Consider the following 25,906-nt stretch of genomic DNA (forward strand, 5'->3'; position numbering starts at 1 on the left):
TTTCCGTTATCACAGCTGGGGCGTGATAATGGAAGTGTGTGTGTGTGTTTGACGTGTCAGTTTGCGTGTGTTATTCCTGGTGCTCACGTTCTCCCTCCAGATGCACTCCTGACCTTTCACCCCTCCTTTCATCTCCTTCTCCCCATCGCTCTGCGGCCACACTTCCTGCTACCGTGACCTCCACTTCCTGAACCTCCTCTACCGCTCTTTGAAGAGGGCAGGTCTTTCAACACGGGCCAGAGTTATAAACACACTCCTCGTCATCGCTCCCTCGCTCTCTCTAGATCTCTCTCTCTCTCTCCCTTGCTCTTTCTCTCTCTCCCTCTCTCTATCGCTCTCTCTCTCTATCTATCTTTCTCTCCCTCCCTCACTCTCTCCCTCGCTCTGTCTCTCTCTCTCTGCCCTCTCTCTCTTTCTGCCTGTGATTGTGGACATGTAATGGGTGGCCTTGTACGTACGTCTGTGTTTTGGGTGACCGTGTCTCAGTGCGTGTGAAGCAGAGGGATGCAGTATGAATGGCCACTGCTGTTCTCACACTGGGACAGTCCCACTAAGGCTTGCTTAGGGAGCAGTCAAAATTTACACAATTGTTACCCAGAGGAAAATGGGGGAGGGTCATGCTTTTTCAATTTCAGTCAAGGGGAGGGTTTAGTATGTTTTATTTAGTCCAAGGGAGGGTCATGCCATTTTTAATTGAATAAATGTCATACACCCTTAGAACAAAAGGTGCTATCTAAAACCTAAAACCCTTTACACATGGAACTACATGGAACCCAAAAGAGTTCTACCTGGAACCAAAAAGGGTTCTAGCTGGAACCAAAAGGGGTTCTACCTGGAACCCAAAAGACTTCTACCTGGAACCAAAAAGAGTTCTACCTGGAACCAAAAAAGGTTCTACCTGGAACCCCAAAGAGTTCTACCTGGAACCAAAAAGGGTTCTACCTGGAACCAAAAAGGGTTCTACCTGGAACCAAAAAGGGTTCTCCTATGGGAATGGTCGAAGAACCCTTTTGGAACCATTTTTGCCCGATGCTGCCCCTCATCCCTGATTCTCTGCTGGGCGCGTAATATCAAATTCACTGGGTGTGGTCTCAATCAAATGATCCATAGCCTGTACAATATGAAGAACATGCTTGGAGAAGCACAGGATAAAGTTATATTTCTCAGAAAATGTACTTCCTTTCCGAGTTCTTGCTCTGCTGGGATGGTGTGTATAAAACTAGGCTAGACTGCGTTACACACTGCAATGGATAGGCTATCCCAATAATGAGCCCTGGCCTGCCCTGCCCTTGCTAATGTAAGCCTAAAGCCATTTGTGCTGCCTAACCAATGGCCGTGGCACTTCAGGAGGCAAGTCAAAGGCTTCGTCCCCAAAAAATCGATATCTGTGTTTGCGAATGAGGCCTACTGATGTCCTGCTTAGTTTGAGAGGGAGTGTACGAAGATGACAAAGAGGACCAGAGGTCAGCTTGCTACTGCTATAATTTATTTTAATAAACACAATACGTTGCCCATAATGAAGCTATTTATCAGAGTGAAGGGCTTGGTGTGTTAAGCTGTAACCAGGGCTTGAATTGAGGGAGTGTGTGAGGGTATTGTGGCTTTTGTTAAAGAAATTGGATAAAAGCGTAGCCTTAGCTTAATATTTTGAAAACAATGAAATTGACCTGATTATATAAAGTGATCTGTAACGATGCTTTAGTCTGCAATGCTTTGTGCTAGAAACGAGTTGTAAAATGCCGGGGAAAGTGTTACATCTGCTCCTGCCACGCCCTCTACTTCTCATCCTGGACCTCCCTAACATGCCACCACTACACCAGTGCTCTCTCTCTGTGTGTGTGTGTGTGTGTGTGTGTGTGTGTGTGTGTGTGTGTGTGTGTGTGTGTGTGTGTGTGTGTGTGTGTGTGTGTGTGTGTGTGTGTGTGTGTGTGTGTGTGTGTGTGGTGACAGGTGTGCTGGAAGCAGAGCAGATTCCCACCAGCTGCAACCTGTTCCGTAATCCCTACAAATACTCAGCCCTGCCAGTTCCACACTGCCAGATTGCAGCCTCTACTCAGTCAGTCTGTATTGCTAGCTGTTTGTTCCTGCATAGATTTTGTTAGCCTGTTGTGCCTGTTTGTTCCTAGCCTCACGATGCTTTTTATCTCCTCTACATTCCCGTCTGCTCTGACTCTGGTACCTGTCTCCAGTCCCTCGTCTCCTCAGCCCTGCTTCCCTGCCCTGGATCCTCGTCTGAGTCTGCATTTTGGTTCACCCGCTCCGCCCCGCATAATAGTACGATCTGGCCAGAGATACCCACCCAGCAGACTAAGATGCTCTCCACCACACCCAAGCCCTGAAAACCCTTCTGGAGCACATCAAGGAGTTTCAGACTTACAGGGCCAAACCTTCGCCCAGAGCTCACAACCAGTCCCAAGTCCTTCTCCTCCACCCCGTGAAACATTTGTTATGATGGCAACCTCGGAGTTTGCAGAGCCTTTTTGGAACAATGTTCACTCATATTCGAGCAACAGCCCCACTCTTGTGCTAGTGAACGGGCCAAGATTTCCTTCCTGATTGGCTGTCTCCGTGGAGCAGCGTTTTCCTGGGCCACGGCGGTGTGGGAGAGACAGTCCCCCATTTGCTTCTCCAGCTTCACGGAGGAGATGAAGAAAGTCTTCAACCACCCGGTCTGCGGTAAGGATGGTGCTAAACGACTCCTGTCCCTTCGTCAAGGCCCCTATAGTGTCGCTGAGATGGCAATTGAGTTTCGCACCCTTGCGGCTGGAATGAGGAAGCCCTTCAGCGAGCATTCCACTGAGACCATTAAGGACGAGTTGATGTCCAGGGATGAGCCTGATGAGGGTAGGTAGGGTTGCATGCCCCATAACATCTGCTCCAGTGCCTTGTCCTCCTTCTCCGACTGCAACCCTTCCCAAGGCTCTTCCAGAACCTGAACCCATGCAGGTCGGCCGGGCCCGTCTCTCTCCAGAGGAGAGACAACGGCGAATCAGCGTTAGAAGCTGCCTATACTGTGGCCAGGTTGGTCACGTTGTCTCCACTTGTTCCCTGCGTCCAGAAAAAGAGGGGTCTCGGCAGTAGTAGAGGATATACTGTTGAGCCAAATCGCCTTGAAGGCGACCTTGTGTGGCAGAACCAGGCGTTTCCTCTGTCTGCTCTCATCGATTCGGGCGACAACGAGAGCAAGTCAACCCACAGATTGACTGGACCCGCCGGGAAAGGTAACCACTTGGAGTTAATTTTGTCACTCTAATTGTCTACGTTCTGCCCTTCCCCCTGCCTTGTCTGTGCCCCAGTCCATTCCAGAACCTCCGGACCTGTCATCAGTTTCTCCAGAGTATCAAGATCTAGCTCCTGTGTTCAGCAAGCACCACGCCCTGTCGCTGCCGCCTCATCAGCCGTACGACTGCTCCTCTCCCCAGTAGCTGGCTGTATAACCTCTCTCGCCCCGAGCACGAGGCTATGGAGTGGTAAATCCAGGATTCTCTGGCCGCAGGACTTATCAAGCCTTCCTCTCTGGTGAGTGTGCTGGGTTTTTCTTTGTGAAGAAGGGTGGGTCACTGAGACCATGCATAGACTTCCGTGGTCTGAATAATATCACAGTAAAGAACAAGTATCCCTTGCCAATCATCAGCTCTGCTTCAACAGTGAAGAGGCGAATCCAGGATGCTGACCTTCTAGGCAGAGTTCCTCTGTCCAGTCTCAATGTCAACAGTGAAGAGGCGACTCCGGGATGCTGACCTTCTAGGCAGAGTTCCTCTGTCCAGTGTCTGTGTTCCTTTGCCCATCTTAATATTTTATTTTTATTGGCTAGTCTGAGATATGGCTTTTTCTTTGCAAATCTGCCTAGAGGGCCAGCATCCTGGAGTCGTCTCTTCACTGTTGAAGTTGAGACTGGCGTTTTGCGGGTACTATTTAATGAAGCTGCCAGTAGAATTGAGAGGTGTCTGTTTCTCCAACTAGACACTAGTTTTTAAAGCGTTCGGGGAGGGTTGGGGAAAAAAAATATGTTTGTGACCGGACGGCCATAAATTTTCTTTTCAGAGAGGTCTGATTTTCCAGGTATCCCTCAGTATAAATAATGTACAGTGTGTGTGTGTGTGTGTGTGTGTGTGTGTGTGTGACTAGCCCCTTGTTCATCATCAGGAAGCCCTAACTGCTGCTCTACACACAATACTCCGTAATGACATTTTTTTTAAACATTTTTGCAAATGTATTAATACAAATTACAAAACTGAACTATCACATTTACATAAGTATTCAGACCCTTTACTCAGTACTTTGTTGAAGCACCTTTGGCAACTATTACAGCCTTAGAGTATTCTTGGGTATGATGCTACAAGCTTGGCACACCTGTATTTGGGGAGTTTCTCCCATTCTTCTCTGCAGATCCTCTCAAGCTCTGTCAGGTTGGATGGGGAGCGTCGCTGCACAGCTATTTTCAGGTCTCTCCAGAGATGTTCGATCGGGTTCAAGTCGGGGCTCTGGCTGGGCCACTCAAGGACATTCAGAGACTTGTCCCGAAGCCACTCCTGCGTTGTCTTGGCTCTGTGCTTCGGGTCATTGTCCTGTTGGAAGGTGAACCTTCGCCCCAGTCTGAAGTCCCGAGCGCTCTAGAAAAGGTTTTCATCAAGGATCTCTCTGTAACTTGCTCTGTTCATCTTTCCCTTGATCCTGACTAGTCTCCTAGTCCCTGCCGCTGAAAAACATCCCCACAGCATGATGCTGCCACCACCATGCTTCACCGTAGGGATGGTGCCAGGTTTCCTCCAGACGTGACACTTGGCATTCAGGCCAAAGAGTTCAACCTTGGTTTCATCAGACCAGAGAATCTTGTTTCTCATGGTCTGAGAGTCCTTTAGGTGCCTTTTGGCAAACTCCAAGAGGGCCATCATGTGCCTTTTACTGAGGAGTGGCTTCCATCTCGCCACTTTACTATAAAGGCCTGTTGGTGAAGTGCTGCAGAGATGGTTGTCCTTATGGAAGGTTCTCCCATTTCCACAGAGGAACAATGGAGCTCTGTCGGAGTGACCATCGGGTTCTTGGTCACCTCCCTGACCAAGGCACTTCTCACCCGATTGCTCAGTTTGGCTGAGCGGCAAGCTCTAGGAAGAGTCTTTGTGATTCCAAACTTCTTCCATTTAAGAATGATGGAGGCCACTGTGTTCTTTGAGACCTTCAATGCGGCAGAAATGATATCATACTCTTCCCCAGATCTGTGCCTCGACACAATCCTGCCTCGGAGCTCTACGGACAATTCCTTGGACCTCATAGCTTGGTTTTGCTCTGACATGCACTGTCAACTGTGGGATTTTGTATAGACAGGTGTGTGCCTTTCCAAATCATGTCCAATCAATTGAATTTACAACAGGTGGACTCCAATCAAGTTGTAAAAACATCTAAGCATAATCAATGGAAACAGGACGCACCTGAGCTCAATTTTTAGTCTCATAGCAAAGGGTCTGAATACTTATGTAAATAAGTTTTTTATTTTTTTATTTTATACATTTGCAAAAAAATCGAAAAACCTGTTTTCACTTTGTTGCTATCGGATAGGAAACATATATATATTTTTATCAATTTTAGAATAAGGATGTAACATACATAACAAAATGTGGAAAAAGTCAAGGGGTCTGAATACTTTCCGAATGCACTGTAACACGCAACGTAACACACACATTCAGCAGTGTGTAAACATAGCAACCACACACGCACCCATTAAACAATATGCACAGCTGAACAATGTCAGGCCAGAACATCACTCCCAGACACACAAAAACACACACACATCCAACACTCACTGATCAACACACACAGCTGTATAACATCAGGCCAACAGGGCTACCATCCAAGGTCACCACTCTGGGTTCCCACTACACACAAACAACCAATGTGTGTGTGTGTGTGTGTGTGTGTGTGTGTGTGTGTGTGTGTGTGTGTGTGTGTGTGTGCGTGTGTGTGTGTGTGTGTGTGTGTGTGTGTGTGTGTGTGTGTGTGTGTGTGTGTGTGTGTGCAGGAATACACCGCTGTCTTCACATTCACTGAGAAACCTTTCCATCTTCTGTACTCTGTCGCCCTCTGCTGTTTGTACAATACATATCCTGCGTCACCATTAGCTTCAGAGTGATACAGTATTGCTTCTGCTAATTGTTGCCTGAGCATCGCCTTTGGGGCCCCGACCCACTTTTGCTGATGTGTCAGACAGTTGGAGAATTCTGTGTCCAACTTTCAACGTAGAAGCCTTGGGCTAGAAGAGCAATATGGCTGTCTTTCCTTCTATCACGCTGTCAGATTGACTTTCATCATGTAATGGCAGACCAACCACTGTGCTACCTGTTGACTTCTAATATACAGAGTCATTCCATAGGGCCTCTACTACTATACTAGATAACTTACTGGCAGCTCTCAACTGATTATACAAAACGCTCATGAATAAATACATTTATAAATTAACAAAAAGTCTGAAAAGTCAACAAACTGGTAACATCTGCTAAATATGTGTAAGTGACCAATACATTTGATTTGAAAAGTCAACCAACTGGCAATAGTAAACAGTCTGTCTGTCAGGGGAATACCTGGATACCTACTACATGCATCCGTAAATTGTAGCCCGTCTACACCTCAAGGTGCATACGATAATGGATTTTCTCCAATTAATCTATTTATTTTTTTTCTATCCCCCTGTGATTTTACGAGACATTAGATCCAGGAAATGGTAGAAAAGGAGGAAACCTGCAGGAGCACTTAGAAAACTGATACGAGAAGATATACTCTGAACCATGCCCAGACAGATCTGTTTTGCTATGGTCAAACAACACCTCTGTTAAGTGCTTTTGGCTGAGAGGAGAGAACACACTGTGTGTCTTCTGATTTACACTGTGAGGAACCTGCCAACCCATGACAGCCAAATGGATGTGCATGGAGGAACATTCTATCTCCACTTAGCTGTTTAATGAGGACAATCTTTTGAATGAACAATCTGTTTATTTCTGCCTGTATGTTATTAACAGGGGGGGGGGGGGGGACATCACCAGATTCACAGGGAATAATGATAGTGGTTGTTGGGGTTGGATTGGCATGGGGTGGGGGGGGGGGGGGGGGGGGGGGGGTCCACGGGTGACTTTTGACCATTTGGGGGGGAATTCCTTATGTCTTACTCATTTGTAGGAAGAAGTTTGGTACAAATTGGATGGTATGTACTATATTTATTGAATATTATCTGAATCCTATACATTAAAATGGCAAATTTGGGTGCAATCAATTAGCTTAATTTGTCAGAGATCAAACGATATTTCAACAAAATAATGTATCAGAAATGCTAATCGTATCTGTTAGTAACTATAGAAACCATGTCAGAACAATCTGAGGTAGTGGGTGTCATGGCTTGATGAAATGACGTGGAACTGAGTACCTGCACCTCAAATGTTCTACCGCCGTGTATTCACTAGGAACCAAACGTAATTCACTGGTGAGAGAGCGCGCGGTGGAATCATTTTTCTGTCTGACTGCTTCTGTCTCATGCAAGCGCTGCAGGTCTCAAACTACACTGAATAAAACAAACTACCCCGAACAAAACAAACTACCCCGAACAAAACAAACTACCCTGAACAAAACAATCTACCCCGAACAAAACAAACTACCCCGAACAAAACAATCTACACTGAACAAAACAAACAACACTGAACAAAACAATCTACACTGAACAAAACAAACTACCCTGAACAAAACAAACAATCTACCCTGAACAAAACAAACAATCTACCCTGAACAAAACAAACAATCTACCCTGAACAAAACAAACAATCTACACTGAACAAAACAAACTACCCTGAACAAAACAAACTACCCTGAACAAAACAAACTACCCTGAACAAAACAAACTACCCCGAACAAAACAAACTACCCCGAACAAAACAAACTACCCCGAACAAAACAAACTACCCTGAACAAAACAAACTACCCTGAACAAAACAATCTACACTGAATAAAACAAACTGCACTGAACAAAACAATCTACACTGAATAAAACAAACTGCACTGAACAAAACAAACTGCACTGAACAAAACAAACTGCACTGAACAAAACAAACAACACTGAACAAAACAATCTACACTGAACAAAACAAACTGCACAAAACAAACTGCACTGAACAAAACAAACTACCCTGAACAAAACAAACTACCCTGAACAAAACAAACTACCCTGAACAAAACAAACTACCCTGAACAAAACAAACAACCCTGAACAAAACAAACTGCACTGAACAAAACAAACTACCCTGAACAAAACAAACTACCCTGAACAAAACAAACTACCCTGAACAAAACAAACCACTCTGAACAAAACAAACAACAATGAACAAAACAAACTACCCTGAACAAAACAAACTACCCTGAACAAAACAAACAACACTGAACAAAATAAACAACACTGAACAAAAATAGAAACGCAACATGTAACGTGTTTCATGAGCTGAAATAAAAGATCCCAGAAATGTTCCATATGCACAAAAATATAATTTCTATTAACTTTTCTGCACAAATGTGTTAACATCCCTGTTAGTGAACATTTCTCCAAAATAACCCATCCACCTGACTGGTGTGGCATATCAAGAAGCTGATTCAAGGGCATGATCATTAAACAGGTCCACCTTGTTGTGCTGGGGACAATAAAAGGCCACTCTAAAATGTGCAGTTTGCAACAGATGTCTCAAGTTTTGAGGGAGTGTGCAATTGGCATGCTGATTGCAGGAATGTCTACCAGAGAATTGAATGTTTATTTCTCTACCACAAGCCGCCTCCAACGTCATTTTAGAGAATTTGGCAGTTCATCCAACTGGTCTCACAACCACAGACCACGTTTATGGCGTAGTGTGGGTAAGCGGTTTACTGATGAAAATAGTGCCCCATAATGGTAGTGGGGCCATGGATAAGGCAGGCGACAACGAAAACAATTGCATTTTATCCATGGCAATTATCCATACCGTGACGAGATCACTGTTGCCTTTATATTTTTGTTCAGTATACATTGTTGCAGTAAGACGGGCGGATGGATATGTTCAAACGCTGTATTAAAAAAAGAGTTCCAAGAATTATCGTCATTGACAATTCCAGACAGTTACCAAAAGTGACTTGCTTGCTAATTGTCCATTCCATCATCCATTCCCATGGGATTACAGATCAAAGTGTATGCAAAATTATATGACTAGTATTATAGCCTATTGTTACAAAAATGCCGTAAGGCACTTCAGCCAAATGTATGATTCATTGGAACTATTTCTTATTTATTTCCTGTCACAAAGTTCCGCGTACGTATTGTGTACGTATTCAACAGTGCGCTGACGTCATTGATTTGATCATCTTTCCTTTCTCCGTCGGTGAAGCTGTCTAGGCTACGTTGTTGTGTCGTTCACTGCTTTCATTTGTGGCGAACATGGCCGCTGTTCCCCTCTCCGCTGTTCCCAACACGTCCACGAAAGATGATGGGATCCTTATAGGTGACAGACTTTACTCTGAAGTTTACCTCACTATCAGCAACTCTCTCATACCGGAGGAAAGGCTTCAGCCAACCCCGTCTATGCTCGATGGCCTCGACCTGAACACGGAGACCGACCTCCGTATCCTGGGTTGCGAGCTAATTCAATCGGCTGGTATTCTTCTACGATTGCCACAGGTAAACACTCAAAATGCAAATCCAGTACCGTCAACTTCTGAAAAACATAGCTAGGTACTATAGTTGCCATTGTTTTATAACTCACCTCTTTGTTTATATAACCCGTCAAAATGAGGCCAAGGAAGGGAAATACCCAAGCCAAGGCCTAACTCACAGCTAGCTCATTTATTTATTAGCGTAATCTAGTAGGCTAACCTGGTCAGTGACGGGTCAATTTATCGAATCAGATGTGTTATTTACCGCAATTATCTATGTTATACTAATGTTACTTATGTCATTAAGTAGTTGATTTGTACGTGTGCAGCGATTGTTAGCGCGATTACATCCGGGGCTGTGGGATGACAAGAACAAAATGGCGGATGTCTATTGTTGAATTGAAAGAAATGTTACTTCCGTCTATTGTAATTTGTTCTTTACATTACAGGTGGCAATGGCTACGGGTCAAGTTCTTTTTCATCGTTTTTTCTACTCTAAATCGTTTGTCAAACACAGTTTTGAGGTAAGCCAGTGTCTCTTTCAGCTGATTAGCAACACAACATTAGTTAGTTTAGCTACGGCACTCACTCAGACGGAACGATATTTGACTCACTGGTGTTGTGCGTAGAGAGAACGTTTACATTGGCGGCCATATTGTCATTTACTGTAAGTTAGCGTAGCTGGTTTGTCACGTAACCAGGCCCGTTTTAAAGTTGAAACCATTCCTAACTGATTGTAGCTATCTAAAATTTGATTTGATATAGCTAACCGCTTTATATAAAGCTAACATTGCAAGGCCCCAGAGTAATGTTAGTGTTTTGATAGCTAACCACATCTAGCTTCATACTGTAACTTTCTGTTATTCTATTCGTGTCCCCAGATTGTTGCTATGGCCTGTGTCAACTTGGCTTCCAAGATCGAGGAAGCACCAAGACGATTCAGAGACGTCATCAATGTTTTTCACCATTTAAAACAAAGTCATAGAGGCAAAAGGTAAGCATCCATATAGAAACTATCCTTCATTCCTTCATTTCTGTTAAATGTATGTCAACCATTTGTGAGAGGCAAATGTATTCATCTGGCATTACATTAATTAGTAACTATGTTTTAAGTATCTTGCATGATGTTGATCTGATGTATTAATGTGAAAGTGACCTTCTGTTGATCCATGTACTCTAAACCATACTCTAAAACGTTTCAGTTTCCTCATCTCTGATCAATGGTAGTTACAGCAATATATTCACAGCTACCTACATAGACAAGTAGTTCAGTGAAAGGTGATACATTAACACATCTAACCTAAAGTGTTGTTTGCCAAGACAAAACCAACTTGGCACCAGAAGACAACACTGTGTTAGACGAGTGTCTTTCTTTGACCAGAATAATCTGTACAGTTCCAAGTCTAAGGCTGTGGTATTAACTTGGGTTCTCTTTTCCCTTGCAACCAACTAACAGCGACCAGCTACATTTACCAAAGCCTGGGTGATGTGGAATGGTACGTAGAGATGAAGCAGTCGGCATGACAACCATGAGCGAGGTGTCACCCCCCCTCCCCTGGGAGACGCCCGTGGTGTGAGTCACTGCGGTGCACTGGGATCGGGGAGGACAGGTTGGCCGCAGGTCCTAGGCTGGGAGCCTTGGGGACTCCTTTGACTCAGTCTAAGCTTTGGGTGTTTGCGGATCCTGTGGTAATGTAGCTGAAACACTACATACAGTATGTACTACAGAGAAACCTCCCTCGTTCACCAAAATGGCATTTGTGGCTTTCACAGAAATATCACCTTTTTCTTTCCTCTTAGAATATTTCCTGAATTGTTGATATGCACATGTTTACTATCTAGATGTAATATTGAGGAGATATGTTCAAGAGCTGGGTTGGTGGTGTTAGTTTTACTCTACATCACCACCTGTAACTAGACATCAGCTGAGTTCCCCATGTGCCTGTTGTTTTTTTTCTTCTAGATTTTGTTTGGAGAAAATAGTTTTCTCTTGAAATTGACCATGGTATGCTACATTTAAGTCAGTCTGAGGTAGATGTAGCTATTCCACCTGACTGATTTCAGCTTGTGTAGTAGCTTAGAAACACGTACTGAAGCTGCACATATTTTCCATGTCACATGTTTTTGTCATCCTGTCTAGACTCCACTGAAGTCAGGAAATTAGTAAATCCAAACTTGTTTTTGTGCCATGAAATACACGTTTTAATTGTAACTTTGGTCGTGTTTGTGGTCTAGTAAATGTTCAGTTAAATAATGTATTTAGTTCTGACTGAGATCTGGCGCCCAGAGGTATTTTCTACAGAGGCATGTTATTACCATGTCATATCAGAGTACCAGATATCTACAGAGGCATGTTATTACCATGTCATATCAGAGTACCAGATATCTACAGAGTCATGTTATTACCATGTCATATCAGTGCCACATATCTAGAGGCATGTTATTACCATGTCATATCAGTGCCACATATCTAGAGTCATGTTATTACCATGTCATATCAGAGTACCAGATATCTAGAGTCATGTTATTACCATGTCATATCAGAGTACCAGATATCTACAGGCATGTTATTACCATGTCATATCAGTACCAGATATCTACAGAGTCATGTTATTACCATGTCATATCAGAGTACCAGATATCTACAGAGTCATGTTATTACCATGTCATATCAGTACCAGATATCAACAGAGGCATGTTATTACCATGTCATATCAGAGTACCAGATATCTACAGAGTCATGTTATTACCATGTCATATCAGAGTACCAGATATCTAGAGGCATGTTATTACCATGTCATATCAGTACCACATATCTAGAGGCATGTTATTACCATGTCATATCAGTACCAGATATCTACAGAGGCATGTTATTACCATGTCATATCAGAGTACCAGATATCTACAGAGGCATGTTATTACCATGTCATATCAGAGTACCAGATATCTAGAGGCATGTTATTACCATGTCATATCAGTACCACATATCTAGAGGCATGTTATTACCATGTCATATCAGAGTACCAGATATCTACAGAGTCATGTTATTACCATGTCATATCAGAGTACCACATATCTAGAGGCATGTTATTACCATGTCATATCAGAGTACCAGATCTCTACAGAGTCATGTTATTACCATGTCATGTCAGTACCAGATATCTACAGAGTCATGTTATTACCATGTCATATCAGTACCAGATATCTACAGAGTCATGTTATTACCATGTCATGTCAGTACCAGATCTCTACAGAGTCATGTTATTACCATGTCATATCAGAGTACCAGATATCTACAGAGTCATGTTATTACCATGTCATATCAGAGTACCAGATATCTAGAGGCATGTTATTACCATGTCATATCAGAGTACCAGATATCTACAGAGGCATGTTATTACCATGTCATATCAGTACCACATATCTAGAGGCATGTTATTACCATGTCATATCAGTACCAGATATCTACAGAGTCATGTTATTACCATGTCATATCAGAGTACCAGATATCTACAGAGTCATGTTATTACCATGTCATATCAGAGTACCAGATATCTAGAGGCATGTTATTACCATGTCATATCAGTACCAGATATCTACAGAGTCATGTTATTACCATGTCATATCAGAGTACCAGATATCTATAGTCATGTTATTACCATGTCATATCAGAGTACCAGATATCTATAGTCATGTTATTACCATGTCATATCAGAGTACCAGATATCTAGAGGCATGTTATTACCATGTCATATCAGAGTACCAGATATCTACAGTCATGTTATTACCATGTCATATCAGAGTACCAGATATCTACAGAGGCATGTTATTACCATGTCATATCAGAGTACCAGATATCTACAGAGTCATGTTATTACCATGTCATATCAGTACCACATATCTAGAGGCATGTTATTACCATGTCATATCAGAGTACCAGATATCTACAGAGGCATGTTATTACCATGTCATATCAGTACCACATATCTAGAGGCATGTTATTACCATGTCATATCAGTACCACATATCTAGAGGCATGTTATTACCATGTCATATCAGTACCACATATCTAGAGGCATGTTATTACCATGTCATATCAGAGTACCAGATATCTACAGAGGCATGTTATTACCATGTCATATCAGAGTACCAGATATCTACAGAGTCATGTTATTACCATGTCATATCAGTACCACATATCTAGAGGCATGTTATTACCATGTCATATCAGAGTACCAGATATCTACAGAGGCATGTTATTACCATGTCATATCAGTACCAGATATCTACAGAGTCATGTTATTACCATGTCATATCAGAGTACCAGATATCTAGAGTCATGTTATTACCATGTCATATCAGTACCACATATCTACAGAGGCATGTTATTACCATATCATATCAGAGTACCAGATATCTAGAGTCATGTTATTACCATGTCATATCAGAGTACCACATATCTAGAGGCATGTTATTACCATGTCATATCAGAGTACCAGATATCTAGAGGCATGTTATTACCATGTCATATCAGTACCAGATATCTACAGAGTCATGTTATTACCATGTCATATCAGAGTACCAGATATCTAGAGGCATGTTATTACCATGTCATATCAGTACCAGATATCTACAGAGGCATGTTATTACCATGTCATATCAGAGTACCAGATAGGAATGCTAGGTTGCATAACCTCTGCTGTGGCGTCCTTAATGTTGTGTGGGCAGGTTCTGGGTGTTGACTGAGAGCTACCAGGACTGAATGGGATGAGGTCCGTGCTGCAATAGTTCCAGGTTTTTATCTGGGTTTTTCTGGGGTCCTTTACATGCGTCTTAGAAGTTGGGGTTCAGATGAAAAACACATGTCTATCTCAATGTGACTCCTGGTTAAATAAAGTGTACATCAACATACATTTTTACACCCAGTACATGTATGAGTCTAGACGGTGATTTCCAACGTTGAGTATATTTGTTCTCTTTAAAAACTGAGGTTTTGATCTGTAAATAGCATAATAGCATAGCATAAATAGCATACCACCCTGCATACCACTGCTGGCTTGCTTCTGAAGCTAAGCAGGGTTGGTCCTGGTCAGTCCCTGGATGGGAGACCAGATGCTGCTGGAAGTGGTGTTGGAGGGCCAGTAGGAGGCACTCTTTCCTCTGGTCTAATAAAATATCCCAATGCCCCAGGGCAGTGATTGGGACACTGCCCTGTGTAGGGTGCCGTCTTTCGGATGGGACGTTAAACGGGTGTCCTGACTCTCTGAGGTCATTAAAGATCCCATGGCACTTATCGTAAGAGTAGGGGTGTTAACCCCGGTGTCCTGGCTAAATTCCCAATCTGGCCCTCAAACCATCATGGTCACCTAATAATCCCCAGTTTACAATTGGCTCATTCATCCCTCTCCTCTCCCCTGTAACTATTCCCCAGGTCGTTGCTGCAAATGAGAACGTGTTCTCAGTCAACTTACCTGGTAAAATAACGGTAAAAAAAAAAAAAAAAAATTGGAGGGGTTTTTGGCCACCACTCACATTTCCAGTCTCGTGGGTCCATTTTCTTACAATGAGTGTTTTTAAGTGCATGTTTTGTAGGTAATCGTAGTGTAGGCCCTACCTTAAGGATTTTCTTTCCATAATGTGGTGAGAAGTGCATGTTATGCTTGTAATGCTTCCTTATTGGGTGACTAGTCACCAAGTCAGTCAATTGGTTATTTTCTTTTACACAGTATTTGTCACCAGGTACCCGACACCTAAGTTGACAATATATTTTTTTGCGTCCCATTTCTAACCCTAATACAACAATACAAGGTGAAGAGCTGATTGGGTAGTCTAGTTCCCCCCCAGGTTTGGTGAAGTTTTATGTTTTTGTTGATATTTCTGTCAAAGCTGTGATGTATGGTGACTTGGGGCAGGCATTGGACCATGTGACTCAAAAGCTTCCACTGAAATCACAGGAGCCAACTAAACCCCTTTTAAGAATACTCCATTTGGGCCTGTTGCTTTAAGTTGGTCCAAGGGGGAAGAGAACCAGTCAAAGAAAGCAGAAGGGTGCTTTCTTTTAGTCTGTTTTTGAGGGGGTGGGAAACATTTTTGGTTATTTTCATTCTTTTTATAAAGCAGGAGTGCAAGTTCATTGATTCTTGATCAGAACTACATTAATACCAAAAACCAAGTGATCAAAGCTGAGCGGAGAATCCTGAAGGAGCTGGGCTTTTGCGTACACGTCAAGCATCCGCACAAGGTGAGACCCAGTTACACCTCTCACAACACTCATGCATTGCAACCGGTGTTATTCTGATTCAACAGTTACAGTTACATTTATCTCTCAGCATTAGCTTTAGGCCCAACCTATCAGACTCCATTAACACTGCTGTTCAGTTAAGGCTGTGACGGTTTCTGTGACTCAACATGACACCGCTGTAGTTATGTTGTTCTAGAACATTGTCAATTCTCAGTACAGGCTGGTGGTTTGCATTCTACGTTCTAGGGATTGTGAAACCGCGTTGGTTATTGCATAATGTCAACTGGTCTTCTTCCAGATCATCGTCATGTACCTGCAAGTCCTGGAATGTGAGAAGAACCAGACTCTGGTCCAGACCGCCTGGTAAGTACATGGCCTGTACCCTGACTAACCCGGTGCCCTACGTCTGATTCCACCCCTCTGTAACCTCTTTTCTCTGATGGATTCATTATTGAGACCTGTTTGTTTTCCTCTTGTCCTTTACATGGCTATTTCTAGTCTGATTCTGGTGCCCAAGGAACTCAGTTTAACTTTGTCCTTTCTCTCTACTCTTTGATTAAAGGGTAGTCCATGCTGGTAAGTCTCATAAAGAACCTCTGAACTCTGCTCCTCCAACCACATGACCCCAGGAAGCTCCCCCCATTGGCTGGCTGCCCTTCTCGGAGACAGCCAATCCAGTGAGAGCTCTCTGCCGAGATCCACTGAAGGGGGCGGGCCTTTCCCAACTGCCAACATGGTCTTATTTTCTCTTGGGGGTGTCCAGAAGGATTTGTATTTTTTGGGGTTGTGCTTCCAAGGTTAAACTGTTTTTTTTGTCTGTTTTTTTACAAAATAGATGGCTCTAACTACAATAGCATTTTTGTTCTAGTTGCTTGCTTTAGATTCGAAGTCAGCATAGTATTTTTTTGTTTTTGACTGGACCGTTTTCTGGATATGCCTTTTTGATGCAGTAGTTAAAGTGTGCTGTTGAACTGTCTGTTTGATTTTTCCCAAGCTGATGTGGTCTCCAGACATGTCTTACAGGATGATCCTGCTCAGGCTTTGACGCCAAGGACCTGTCTCGTCACCCATCAATATCCACCGGCCACTTTTAGCAGTAGTCTATGGATAGTCCAGAGTTCCAACCCTCGGCCCGTCTAGGGAAGCCTGTTCTGGGGGACCCCTGTTTGTGCTGCTTTTCATTTGAGGCTGTCTGAATGTTGTCTGATCTGAAATCATATGACAACCCCCCCAAACAAGGGTCCCGCTCCAGGACTGGCTCAGAATGGGGAAATCTGCTCAGACTATTCAGTGAAGCCAAGTTTAGATTTCAATGTCTTTGGTGCTATTTTTTTGTTGTTGTTCCGTCAGTAAAGCTAGGTTTTGCATATCAGACCCAGCTTCCGTTGAATCCTGACGGGTACACGTTGGGTCATGTGTCTTTTGTTCTGTCACCCCTCATCTTTCTGTTTCTGTCTGACTGCTTGCTAGAAGACAAAACCATCAGTCTGAAATGTCCGTTGTCTGTCAGATGTTGTCATGCCTGAGGTATAGCTTATCAGGGTCACTGAAACTCAGACAACTAGCTGCAATTAGAATCCCACATTTAAAACAGCTTGAACCCTGTTAGCTTCCATCAACCGTCACGTCACTGTTCTACACATGGCAGCTTTGTGTTGGCAGTTTGGTGTGGAGTTCAGGGTTACCTAGCGACTCTTTAACTGTGCAGCGTGCATCATGTCTGACCTGTCCAATCTGATCTTTGATCTGCGCTTAAGGGAAACTTCCCTCTCCTCTCGGACAAGGGATAAGTCATTACCAATCTGGCCGTTGGCTGCATATTGTAAAGGGCTGCTGTATGTCTCTGGTCACCACGGTCTGTTCTGCAGTTTGCATGTGTACTTTAGACAGGCATGTCCACCTCTGAATAGGACTTGTGTACTTATGTTTTTGGGTGCCGTATTGTCTTTTACGGTAAAGACCAGTGGGCTCTTGGATAAACGTTCTGTCCTGTGTTCAAGCTTTCATCTGTGACGCTGCATGTCCAGCTCAACACCAACATGGATGAGAGAGAGAGAGAGAGACAAAGCTAAACTAGAGTCTCCATAGTGTTTCTCTATTACTACTATTCCAGATGTATAACTGTCTTTTATTGGAGTGGTCACCAACTCTGGTCCTGTAGAGCTGCACTGTGCAGGCTTTTGTTTCACCCCTGCACTAACACATGGTTGACGTAACACGGTCAAGCTGGAACAAGCCTGCACATCCTTTAGCTGTTGAGGACCAGCTGGTGACTGCTCAGACCAGTATTTCTGTGATGTGGTCTGTTGGGGAGGGACGTGAGGGGATGGGAGGAGATGGTACTATGTTTCTGTATGTTGCTTGTGTTCCTTGTAGGAACTACATGAATGACAGCCTTAGGACCAACGTGTTTGTGAGGTTCCAAGCTGAAACCATCGCATGTGCCTGCATCTACCTGGCTGCCAGAGCTCTCCAGGTACGGCTGGATTGGATTTGGCTTCTCCTTTTCATCTCACCTTCTCTCCCGTCTCTCTCCCATCTCTTCCAATCTCTAGTTTTCAACAACAACGAAAAAAATGTGTAGCATCATTAACTAAGTGTTGCTGTGTGTCTGTAGATGCCTCTCCCATCCAGACCTCACTGGTATCTGCTGTTTGGAGCCACGGAGGAGGAGATAAAGAATATCTGTATCAAAACCCTCAAACTCTACACCAGGAAGAAGGTACATACTGTATGTATGTACAGTATCACCCCCTAACCTTCTAGCAACCCTGGAACCGTGGCCTTGTTCCTCTATGCATCCTCCTGCTGTATGATGCACTACACCTTAACTTCTCAAATGACCCTCCTAACACTGTCTCTCTCTCTGGGCCAGCCGGACTATGACCGCCTGGAGAAGGAAGTGGAGAAGAGGAAGATGTCTATGCAGGAGGCCAAGCTGAAGGCTAAAGGGTTGAACCCTGATGGGACCCCAGCTCTGTCCAACCTGGGGGGCTTCTCTCCTGGATCCAAACCCTGTGAGTTTACCTTAACCGTAGTCGTTCATTTAAACCCTGTGAGGTTACCTTACCGTGAGGTTACCTTACCGTAGTCGTTCATTTAAACCCTGTGAGGTTACCTTACCGTGAGGTTACCTTACCGTAGTCGTTTATTTAAACCCTGTGAGGTTACCTTACCGTGAGGTTACCTTAACCGTAGTCGTTCATTTAAACCCTGTGAGGTTACCTTACCGTGAGGTTACCTTACCGTAGTCGTTCATTTAAACCCTGTGAGGTTACCTTACCGTGAGGTTACCTTACCGTAGTCGTTTATTTAAACCCTGTGAGGTTACCTTACCGTGAGGTTACCTTACCGTAGTCGTTCATTTAAACCCTGTGAGGTTACCTTACCGTGAGGTTACCTTACCGTAGTTGTTTATTTAAACTCTGTGAGGTTACCTTACCGTAGTCGTTCATTTAAACCCTGTGAGGTTACCTTACCGTGAGGTTACCTTAACCGTAGTCGTTCATTTAAACCCTGTGAGGTTACCTTACCGTAGTTGTTCATTTAAACCCTGTGAGGTTACCTTACTGTAGTTGTTTATTTAAACCCTGTGAGGTTACCTTACCGTAGTCGTTCATTTAAACCCTGTGAGGTTACCTTACTGTAGTTGTTCATTTAAACCCTGTGAGGTTACCTTACCGTAGTTGTTCATTTAAACCCTGTGAGGTTACCTTACCGTAGTTGTTCATTTAAACCCTGTGAGGTTACCTTACCGTAGTTGTTCATTTAAACCCTGTGAGGTTACCTTACCGTAGTTGTTCATTTAAACCCTGTGAGGTTACCTTACCGTGAGGTTACCTTACCGTAGTCGTTCATTTAAACCCTGTGAGGTTACCTTACCGTAGTTGTTCATTTAAACCCTGTGAGGTTACCTTACCGTAGTTGTTCATTTAAACCCTGTGAGGTTACCTTACTGTAGTTGTTTATTTAAGCCCTGTGAGGTTACCTTACCGTGAGGTTACCTTTCCGTAGTCGTTCATTTAAACCCTGTGAGGTTACCTTACCGTAGTCGTTCATTTAAACCCTGTGAGGTTACCTTACCGTGAGGTTACCTTACCGTAGTCGTTCATTTAAACCCTGTGAGGTTACCTTACCGTAGTTGTTCATTTAAACCCTGTGAGGTTACCTTACTGTAGTTGTTTATTTAAACCCTGTGAGGTTACCTTACCGTAGTCGTTCATTTAAACCCTGTGAGGTTACCTTACCGTAGTCGTTCATTTAAACCCTGTGAGGTTACCTTACCGTGAGGTTACCTTACCGTAGTCGTTCATTTAAACCCTGTGAGTTTACCTTACCGTGAGGTTACCTTACCGTAGTTGTTTATTTAAACCCTGTGAGGTTACCTTACCGTAGTTGTTTATTTAAACCCTGTGAGGTTACCTTACCGTAGTTGTTCATTTAAACCCTGTAAGGTTACCTTACCGTAGTTGTTCATTTAAACCCCGTGAGGTTACCTTACTGTAGTTGTTTATTTAAACCCTGTGAGGTTACCTTAGCGTAGTTGTTTATTTAAACCCTGTGAGGTTACCTTACCGTAGTTGTTCATTTAAACCCTGTGAGGTTACCTTACCGTAGTTGTTCATTTAAACCCTGTAAGGTTACCTTACCGTAGTTGTTTATTTAAACCCTGTAAGGTTACCTTACCGTGAGGTTACCTTACCGTAGTTGTTTATTTAAACTCTGTGAGGTTACCTTACCGTAGTTGTTTATTTAAACCCTGTGAGGTTACCTTACCGTGAGGTTACCTTACCGTAGTTGTTTATTTAAACCCTGTGAGGTTACCTTACCGCGAGGTTACCTTACCGTAGTTGTTTATTTAAACCCTGTGAGGTTACCTTACCGTGAGGTTACCTTAACCGTAGTCGTTCATTTAAACCCTGTGAGGTTACCTTACCGTGAGGTTACCTTACCGTAGTCGTTCATTTAAACCCTGTGAGGTTACCTTACCGTAGTTGTTTATTTAAGCCCTGTGAGGTTACCTTACCGTGAGGTTACCTTTCCGTAGTCGTTCATTTAAACCCTGTGAGGTTACCTTACCGTAGTCGTTCATTTAAACCCTGTGAGGTTACCTTACCGTGAGGTTACCTTACCGTAGTCGTTCATTTAAACCCTGTGAGGTTACCTTACCGTAGTTGTTCATTTAAACCCTGTGAGGTTACCTTACCGTAGTTGTTCATTTAAACCCTGTGAGGTTACCTTACCGTAGTTGTTTATTTAAACCCTGTGAGGTTACCTTACCGTAGTTGTTCATTTAAACCCTGTGAGTTTACCTTACCGTGAGGTTACCTTACCGTAGTTGTTTATTTAAACCCTGTGAGGTTACCTTACCGTAGTTGTTTATTTAAACCCTGTGAGGTTACCTTACCGTAGTTGTTCATTTAAACCCTGTGAGGTTACCTTACCGTAGTTGTTCATTTAAACCCTGTAAGGTTACCTTACCGTAGTTGTTTATTTAAACCCTGTAAGGTTACCTTACCGTGAGGTTACCTTACCGTAGTTGTTTATTTAAGCCCTGTGAGGTTACCTTAACCGTAGTTGTTTATTTAAACTCTGTGAGGTTACCTTACCGTAGTTGTTTATTTAAACCCTGTGAGGTTACCTTACCGTGAGGTTACCTTACCGTAGTCGTTCATTTAAACCCTGTGAGGTTACCTTACCGTAGTTGTTCATTTAAACCCTGTGAGGTTACCTTACTGTAGTTTTTCATTTAAACCCTGTGAGGTTACCTTACCGTAGTTGTTTATTTAAACCCTGTGAGGTTACCTTACTGTAGTTGTTCATTTAAACCCTGTGAGGTTACCTTACCGTAGTTGTTCATTTAAACCCTGTGAGGTTACCTTACCGTAGTTGTGTATTTAAACCCTGTGAGGTTACCTTACCGTGAGGTTACCTTTCCGTAGTCGTTCATTTAAACCCTGTGAGGTTACCTTACCGTAGTTGTTCATTTAAACCCTGTGAGGTTACCTTACCGTAGTTGTGTATTTAAACCCTGTGAGGTTACCTTACCGTGAGGTTACCTTTCCGTAGTCGTTCATTTAAACCCTGTGAGGTTACCTTACCGTAGTTGTTCATTTAAACCCTGTGAGGTTACCTTACCGTAGTTGTGTATTTAAACCCTGTGAGGTTACCTTACCGTGAGGTTACCTTACTGTAGTTTTTCATTTAAACCCTGTGAGGTTACCTTACCGTAGTTGTTTATTTAAACCCTGTGAGGTTACCTTACTGTAGTTGTTCATTTAAACCCTGTGAGGTTACCTTACCGTGAGGTTACCTTACTGTAGTTTTTCATTTAAACCCTGTGAGGTTACCTTACTGTAGTTGTTCATTTAAACCCTGTGAGTTTACCTTACCGTAGTTGTTCATTTAAACCCTGTAAGGTTACCTTACCGTAGTTGTTCATTTAAACCCCGTGAGGTTACCTTACTGTAGTTGTTTATTTAAACCCTGTGAGGTTACCTTAGCGTAGTTGTTCATTTAAACCCTGTGAGGTTACCTTACCGTAGTTGTTCATTTAAACCCTGTGAGGTTACCTTAGCGTAGTTGTTCATTTAAACCCTGTGAGGTTACCTTACCGTAGTTGTTCATTTAAACCCTGTAAGGTTACCTTACCGTAGTTGTTTATTTAAACCCTGTAAGGTTACCTTACCGTGAGGTTACCTTACCGTAGTTGTTCATTTAAACCCTGTGAGGTTACCTTACCGTAGTTGTTCATTTAAACCCTGTGAGGTTACCTTACTGTAGTTTTTCATTTAAACCCTGTGAGGTTACCTTACCGTGAGGTTACCTTACCGTAGTTGTTTATTTAAACCCTGTGAGGTTACCTTACCGTAGTTGTTTATTTAAACCCTGTGAGGTTACCTTACCGTAGTTGTTTATTTAAACCCTGTGAGGTTACCTTACCGTAGTTGTTTATTTAAGCCCTGTGAGGTTACCTTAACCGTAGTTGTTTATTTAAACTCTGTGAGGTTACCTTACCGTAGTTGTTTATTTAAACCCTGTGAGGTTACCTTACCGTGAGGTTACCTTACCGTAGTTGTGTATTTTAACCCTGTGAGGTTACCTTACCGTAGTTGTTTATTTAAGCCCTGTGAGGTTACCTTAACCGTAGTTGTTTATTTAAACTCTGTGAGGTTACCTTACCGTAGTTGTGTATTTAAACCCCGTGAGGTTACCTTACCGTAGTTGTTTATTTCAACCCTGTGAGGTTACCTTACCGTAGTTTATTTAAACCCTGTGAGGTTACCAAGTGCCCTGCTCAAATCTGGTCATCAGAGATAGAGAAGTACATTGTGGTTGTTGGTTCCGTGGTTCAACTTCTCTCCCTTTTTTAAAAACGCTTAATTAAAAATAAAAAAAATACAAGAATTGACATAACTTTACATTTCTAAACGGGGACCAACCGGTGTAATGACATGTTATGCGTCTGTGTTTCCTAGGTTCCCCCAGTGTAGTGAAGGTGGAGAATACATCTCCAGACCTCCTGGCCCTCAAACCTGTAAAGAAAGAGCCAGACGGCAGAGCCCAGGGCTCCAAGAGCCCACACAACGGGTAAATACATACTCTTAAACATAACAGGGACTCTTTTTTTCCTGTTAAAGTTGTATTTTTTATTTTAAGCAGACACCTCTAATGGAAATGGCATCTCTCTCCTCAGGCTGAGGAAGGAGGTGAAGATTGCAAGGAACAGTGGGAGTGGCTCTCGTTCCAGAACTCGCTCGCGATCACGCTCCCCACGCAGACAGTAAGACCTCACTCCTTCATTAACTATGTGTGCTTTACTTAGTAAACTGGATGTAAAGTACCGTGGTAAACTGGTACTTTACAGACTGTTACTACAGTACTTTACAGACCGTTTACTACGGTACCGGCCAGGTTACTGCAGTACTTTACAGACCGTTTACTACGGTACCGGCCAGGTTACTGCAGTACTTTACAGACTGTTACTACAGTACTTTACAGACTGTTACTACAGTACTTTACAGACTGTTACTACAGTACTTTACAGACTGTTACTACAGTACTTTACAGACAGTTTACTGCAGTACTTTACGGCCAGGTTACTGCAGTACTTTACAACCAGGTTAATGCAGTACTTTACGGCCAGGTTACTGCAGTACTTTACGGCCAGGTTACTGCAGTACTTTACGGCCAGGTTACTGCAGTACTTTACGGCCAGGTTACTGCAGTACTTTACGGCCAGGTTACTGCAGTACTTTACGGCCAGGTTACTGCAGTACTTTACGGCCAGGTTACTGCAGTACTTTACGGCCAGGTTACTGCAGTACTTTACGGCCAGGTTACTGCAGTACTTTACGGCCAGGTTACTGCAGTACTTTACGGCCAGGTTACTGCAGTACTTTACGGCCAGGTTACTGCAGTACTTTACGACCAGGTTACTGCTGAAGAACACTGTCTTAACTGTTTTCTCTACTGTCTCTGCAGTTACAACAGCCGGCGCAGTCGTTCTGGGACATACAGTTCTCGTTCCCGCAGTCGCTCTCACAGCCGCAGCCCCTCACCCCGACGCCATCCTCCCTCCCCCCTCCTCCCACATCTCAAGTCAAAGCCCGGCCACCATGGCAACATCGACCCCAAGCCATCGAGTCGTCATAGCAGCAGTGGAGGAGGGGCTCACAAGAGGAAGAGGTCCAGGTCGCGCTCTGCCAGCAAGGGAGAGAGGGAACGGGAGAGGGGGAGGGAGCTGGACAGAGATCGCAGCACGTCGGACCTCTCCTCGGCCAAGAAGCACAAGCACGAGAGAGGTGGGCCTGGGGGAGGACATCACCGTGGAGACAGGAGGGAGCGGTCCAGGTCGTACGAGCGGGAGCGCACCCACAAGGGCAAACGCCGTAGCAGTAGCGGCGGACACTCGGGTCACGGGCGCCACCGCCGCTGACCAGGGTCAGGAGGAGGAACCTCCGCTCCTTAATGCAGTTTTGTCTATTTTATTTTTGTTCTGCTTTCCCGCCCCAATCCTTCCATTCAAACCTTCTTCTTCTTTAGTTGAAATGGTGGACTTGGAGAGAACGTATTTACAGTGTAAAGATGGTTCCCTGCTGATTTATTGACAATGCTTTGATTTATAAAAGCGACACTTCAGTGGTAGAAGGAATAAATGTGTATTCAACAATAAAAGAATCATTCAGGAAAGGCGTCAAATAGTTTTTTGCTCAGTGGACTGAAGGTGACTACCTGGTCCTATGTGTTGAATCATTCCGTTGGTCCAATGTGCGTTTGCTGAAGCCGTGTTCTGTAGAGATGCAAAGGACTACTGGGCTAGAAATATAGACCATATATATATTTTTTTTACAGCTGGATGCAGACTCTTGATTTCAGAACCTTTTTTTAGGATCGTGGTGAATTTGTTACACTGGTTTTTAGTCTGCATGTGTTCATGTCTGATTTTTACACAATAAAAAAAACAATTGATTGACTTTGTATTTTGGTACACCGTGCTACAGGTCATGAAAAGCTGCAGTCGCTATTGGCTGCGTTCACACAGGCACCATATGTCTTGTCTTTTTCCACTAATGGTCATTTGACCAATCGGATCAGCTCTGAGAAATACCAGTTAGTGGGGGCGTGGGGGGATCTCACTTTGTCTGCCGGTGTGAACGCAGCCAAAATGGGGCGTGTTAAACACCTGTCATGACAACTCTTATCCCTTCAGCAGTAACAGACCTACATACACCATTTTATTTTTTGCAGTAAAACCAATATGCATACAAACCAACAATGATAACATATCGATGAGGGTTACAACACATTACAGATTATACAAAGACCTTAAAAGATACACATGGTTTGATTGTTTTAACAGCTTATTAGAATAGTGTAGAATGGTCTTAATGTACTGCTCAAACGCCTTATAGGAAACACGGAAGACTATTTATTAGTGAATTTATGAATATGACATGTTGCCATTTAGCGCAGTTTGATTTAATCGATAAGAATGTGTTTTTTATCCTTATTAGA

At 43.3% G+C, this 25,906-nt stretch overlaps 1 protein-coding gene across 4 annotated transcripts; it reads left to right on the forward strand.

Annotated features, from left to right (window-relative positions):
- Window positions 1-9,353: 9,353 nt before the first annotated feature.
- Window positions 9,354-25,364, forward strand: LOC129831690 (cyclin-L1-like). Of its 4 annotated transcripts, none has more exons than XM_055895056.1 (11): window positions 9,354-9,673; window positions 10,098-10,172; window positions 10,530-10,642; window positions 15,766-15,889; window positions 16,188-16,252; window positions 18,266-18,365; window positions 18,507-18,611; window positions 18,765-18,906; window positions 23,368-23,479; window positions 23,586-23,672; window positions 24,374-25,364. In XM_055895056.1, exons 1-11 carry the CDS (start codon window positions 9,434-9,436, stop codon window positions 24,825-24,827), a joined length of 1,617 nt encoding a protein of 538 aa, XP_055751031.1. In that variant the 5' UTR covers window positions 9,354-9,433; the 3' UTR covers window positions 24,828-25,364. The 4 variants fall into 4 exon arrangements, with proteins under 4 accessions (XP_055751031.1, XP_055751032.1, XP_055751034.1 ...); XM_055895057.1 differs by having other exon boundaries at window positions 9,355-9,673; window positions 15,769-15,889; XM_055895059.1 differs by lacking the exons at window positions 9,354-9,673; window positions 10,098-10,172; window positions 10,530-10,642 and adding an exon at window positions 11,106-11,144 and having other exon boundaries at window positions 15,769-15,889.
- The last annotated feature ends 542 nt before the right edge of the window (window positions 25,365-25,906 follow it).

Source organism: Salvelinus fontinalis, chromosome 33 (genome assembly GCF_029448725.1).
Source record: "Salvelinus fontinalis isolate EN_2023a chromosome 33, ASM2944872v1, whole genome shotgun sequence".
Classification (NCBI taxonomy): domain Eukaryota; kingdom Metazoa; phylum Chordata; class Actinopteri; order Salmoniformes; family Salmonidae; genus Salvelinus; species Salvelinus fontinalis.

Bases quoted from the DNA above. Each gene is read 5' to 3' on its own strand.
- LOC129831690 (XM_055895056.1), top strand. From the start codon at position 9,434: ATGGCCGCTGTTCCCCTCTCCGCTGTTCCCAACACGTCCACGAAAGAT. The intron at 9,674-10,097 runs GTAAACACTCAA...TTTACATTACAG, and splicing joins TTCTTCTACGATTGCCACAG to GTGGCAATGGCTACGGGTCA. The intron at 23,480-23,585 runs GTAAATACATAC...CTCTCTCCTCAG, and splicing joins TCCAAGAGCCCACACAACGG to GCTGAGGAAGGAGGTGAAGA.